Genomic DNA, 2,825 nt, shown 5'->3' with positions numbered 1-2,825 from the left:
ACAGACACACACAGACACACACAGACACACACACAGAGACACGCACACACACAGAGAGAGACACACAGACACACACACAGACACACACAGACACACACACACACAGACACACACACACAGACACACTTACACACCTGCGCCTCTGGCACCGTGTGACGCCGCGCTGCGGGGACACCGGCGCAGCTCGGGCCGCCCGGCAGGACGCTCCGCCCCCGCGGATCCCGCGCCCCGCCCCGCGCCCCGCCCCGCGCCCCGCCCCGCGCCCCGCCGCAAGCCCCGCCCCAAGCCCCGCCGATCCCGCGCCCCGCCCCGCCCCGCCGATCCCGCGCCCCGCCCCGCGCCCCGCCCCAAGCCCCGCCCCGCGCCCCGCCCCAAGCCCCGCCCCAAGCCCCGCCCCAAGCCCCGCCCCAAGCCCCGCCCCGCCCCGCCGATCCCGCGCCCCGCCCCGCCCCGCCCCGCCGCGCGGTGTCGCTGCCGCCCCCGCCGCCCGCCCCGCGCCCCGCGCCGGCCCCGCCGCGCGATGGAGGCGCCCCCGGTGAGCATGATGCCCGTGTCGGGCGGCACCATCAACATGATGGAGTACCTGCTGCAGGGTAAGCGGGGCGCAGCTCCCGCCCCCGGGAGCGTGCGGGGAGCCGCGGGGCAGCGCCCGGCTCCTGGGCCTGGGGGAGCAGGGGCGGGCTGCGGGGCGGCCCGCAGCCCCCGGAGGGGCGGGGGGGGGAGGTAACCGAGCCGCTGTCTCCCGCCGCAGGAAGCGTTTTGGACCAGAGCCTGGAGAGCCTGCTGCACCGCCTGCGCGGCCTGTGCGACAACATGGAGCCCGAGACGTTCCTGGACCACGAGCTGGTGTTCCTGCTGAAGGGGCAGCAGGCCAGCCCCTTCGTGCTGCGGGCGCGGCGGGCCATGGACAAGAGCGGGATGCCCTGGCACCTGAGGTACCTGGGCCAGCCCGAGATCGGCGACAAGAACCGGCACGCGCTGGTCCGGAACTGCGTGGACATCGCGACTTCGGACAACCTGACGGACTTCCTGGTGGAGATGGGCTTCCGCATGGACCACGAGTTCGTGGCCAAGGGGCACGTGTTCCGCAAGGGCATCATGAAGATCGTGGTCTACAAGATCTTCCGCATCCTGATGCCCGGGAACACGGAGAGCATCGAGCCGCTCTCCCTCTCCTACCTGGTGGAGCTCAATGTGGTAGCCCCAGCGGGGCAGGACGTCGTTTCCGAGGACATGAGGAACTTTGCTGAGCAGCTGAAGCCTCTGGTGCACCTGGAAAAAATTGACCCCAAAAGGCTGATGTGATTGGAAAAGCTTGGGCAGCTCAGACATCGGTTTTGTTAGAGGATGTTGTTCCAAAATGCAGATTGAGGGGAATCAGAGCAGGGAGAGGGGAATAAAGGGCTGCGTATCACTGCTCTGTCAACTGCAGTTGCTGTGTGTTTTTGCCTTTGCTTGTGGATGTAAACAAAAGTGAACACTTCCTTAAATTAATGCCATTCAAAACATCAATAAAAGCTCATACTTTTAAGTTTCCCTGCTCCTGTTGGGGAGATGCCTGTTGAAAAGCCTATTGCTTTTGAACCATCCAAAAACATCAGACTTAACTGGAATCTTTTGTTCTGTGTTTCCACATCCCACTTGTATCCCAATTGTGTGTTTATTTACAGCAGAATAGTAAAGCAGTATTAGGTGTAGCAGGAACAGCTAAGATACAAGATACTTCATAGTTAAACTGTTCTTGATATAACCCAAGTTAGAACTGGGAATAATTTAGCAGTATTACAATTGCAAGATGTTTTTAAATCTCTTAACACTGCTCCATCCTTTTCGCTGAGGTTGGGTACAGCGGGCTTAACCAGCACAGACTTCTCACACCCAGCAGTATTCAACATTGACACATGAAAAAATTAAGAGCATCAAAAAGCTACTAACTGAACTACCAATGATTAGGACTTCTCTTGGGAGTAGGATGATTAGTTGCTCTTCTTCTATTTCAATTATACAAATACAGTTCAAACAAAAAAGGATTGGGAAAAAAAACAAGCAGCTCACGCTTCACAGAAGGCGGTGATTTCGCCCCTTGCTGAAATGCAGGAGCCTGCCAGGCGTGGCCGCTCTGCCATCACACAGCTCTCTAGAAACAGCTCCAGGCAAAGACCACTCCCACAGAAGGCTTCAAAAAAAGCCTTTTAAGTTAGCAGCTACATTTCAACACGGGAGTTTGAACCAGATCAGCCATGACGACTGGATTGCTGTCCGCCAAGTGCAGGGTTCCAGGCGTTCCACTGCTGGGGAGCACAGTTCTTGCACACCAGTGTGAGAACACCCTGAGGTTGAATACACTGTTGGAAGGTCATCGCTGTGCAGAAGCACTGAGGTGACTTGAGCGACTGCCCATGACCTAGCCTGGAAATACTTTCTGGAGGGTACAGGCAAGCCTTCAGTTCTTCAGTTCATACTCAGGCATGACTCACCCTCCTCAGGCAGCACACTGGACTGGAATTCTTCAGGATAGTGTTAGAGGGCATAACTTCCCAGGGGGTGGGAGGGTAGATCCCAGAGCTCTGCCTGTGCCTGGAGCTGAACTCACTGGCTGCTCCGTGATTCAACTGCAGTCCCACCCCAGCAGGTGGGAATCCTCAGGGCTGTTGTCATATCCTGCCAGTGTAACACTAGTTAGGAATTGCTTGCCACAGACTTCTACACTCCACAGCTTGTCTCTTGTGACATGAGATGTTAGAAACCCACTGGATCAGAGGAGTTGAACATTGTATGCCAGCTTTTCAAAGGGTATGTATCTTTAAGTACAAAGACACACAGAA

The 2,825-nt window shown here is 57.5% G+C and overlaps 1 protein-coding gene across 1 annotated transcript; it reads left to right on the top strand.

Moving 5' to 3' along the window:
• The first annotated feature begins 457 nt into the window (after positions 1 to 457).
• MED18 (mediator complex subunit 18) lies at positions 458 to 1,536 on the top strand. Its single transcript, XM_051642067.1, has 2 exons — positions 458 to 593; positions 752 to 1,536. Exons 1-2 carry the CDS (start codon positions 521 to 523, stop codon positions 1,303 to 1,305), a joined length of 627 nt encoding a protein of 208 aa, XP_051498027.1. The 5' UTR covers positions 458 to 520; the 3' UTR covers positions 1,306 to 1,536.
• Positions 1,537 to 2,825: the final 1,289 nt, after the last annotated feature.

The sequence above is a fragment of the Apus apus genome, chromosome Z (assembly GCF_020740795.1).
Source record: "Apus apus isolate bApuApu2 chromosome Z, bApuApu2.pri.cur, whole genome shotgun sequence".
Classification (NCBI taxonomy): Eukaryota; Metazoa; Chordata; class Aves; order Apodiformes; family Apodidae; genus Apus; species Apus apus.
Note: the sequence above shows the minus strand (reverse complement) of the source record. Positions and strands in the feature narration are given on the sequence as shown.

Bases quoted from the DNA above. Each gene is read 5' to 3' on its own strand.
- MED18 (XM_051642067.1), top strand. From the start codon at position 521: ATGGAGGCGCCCCCGGTGAGCATGATGCCCGTGTCGGGCGGCACCATC. The intron at 594-751 runs GTAAGCGGGGCG...CTCCCGCCGCAG, and splicing joins GATGGAGTACCTGCTGCAGG to GAAGCGTTTTGGACCAGAGC.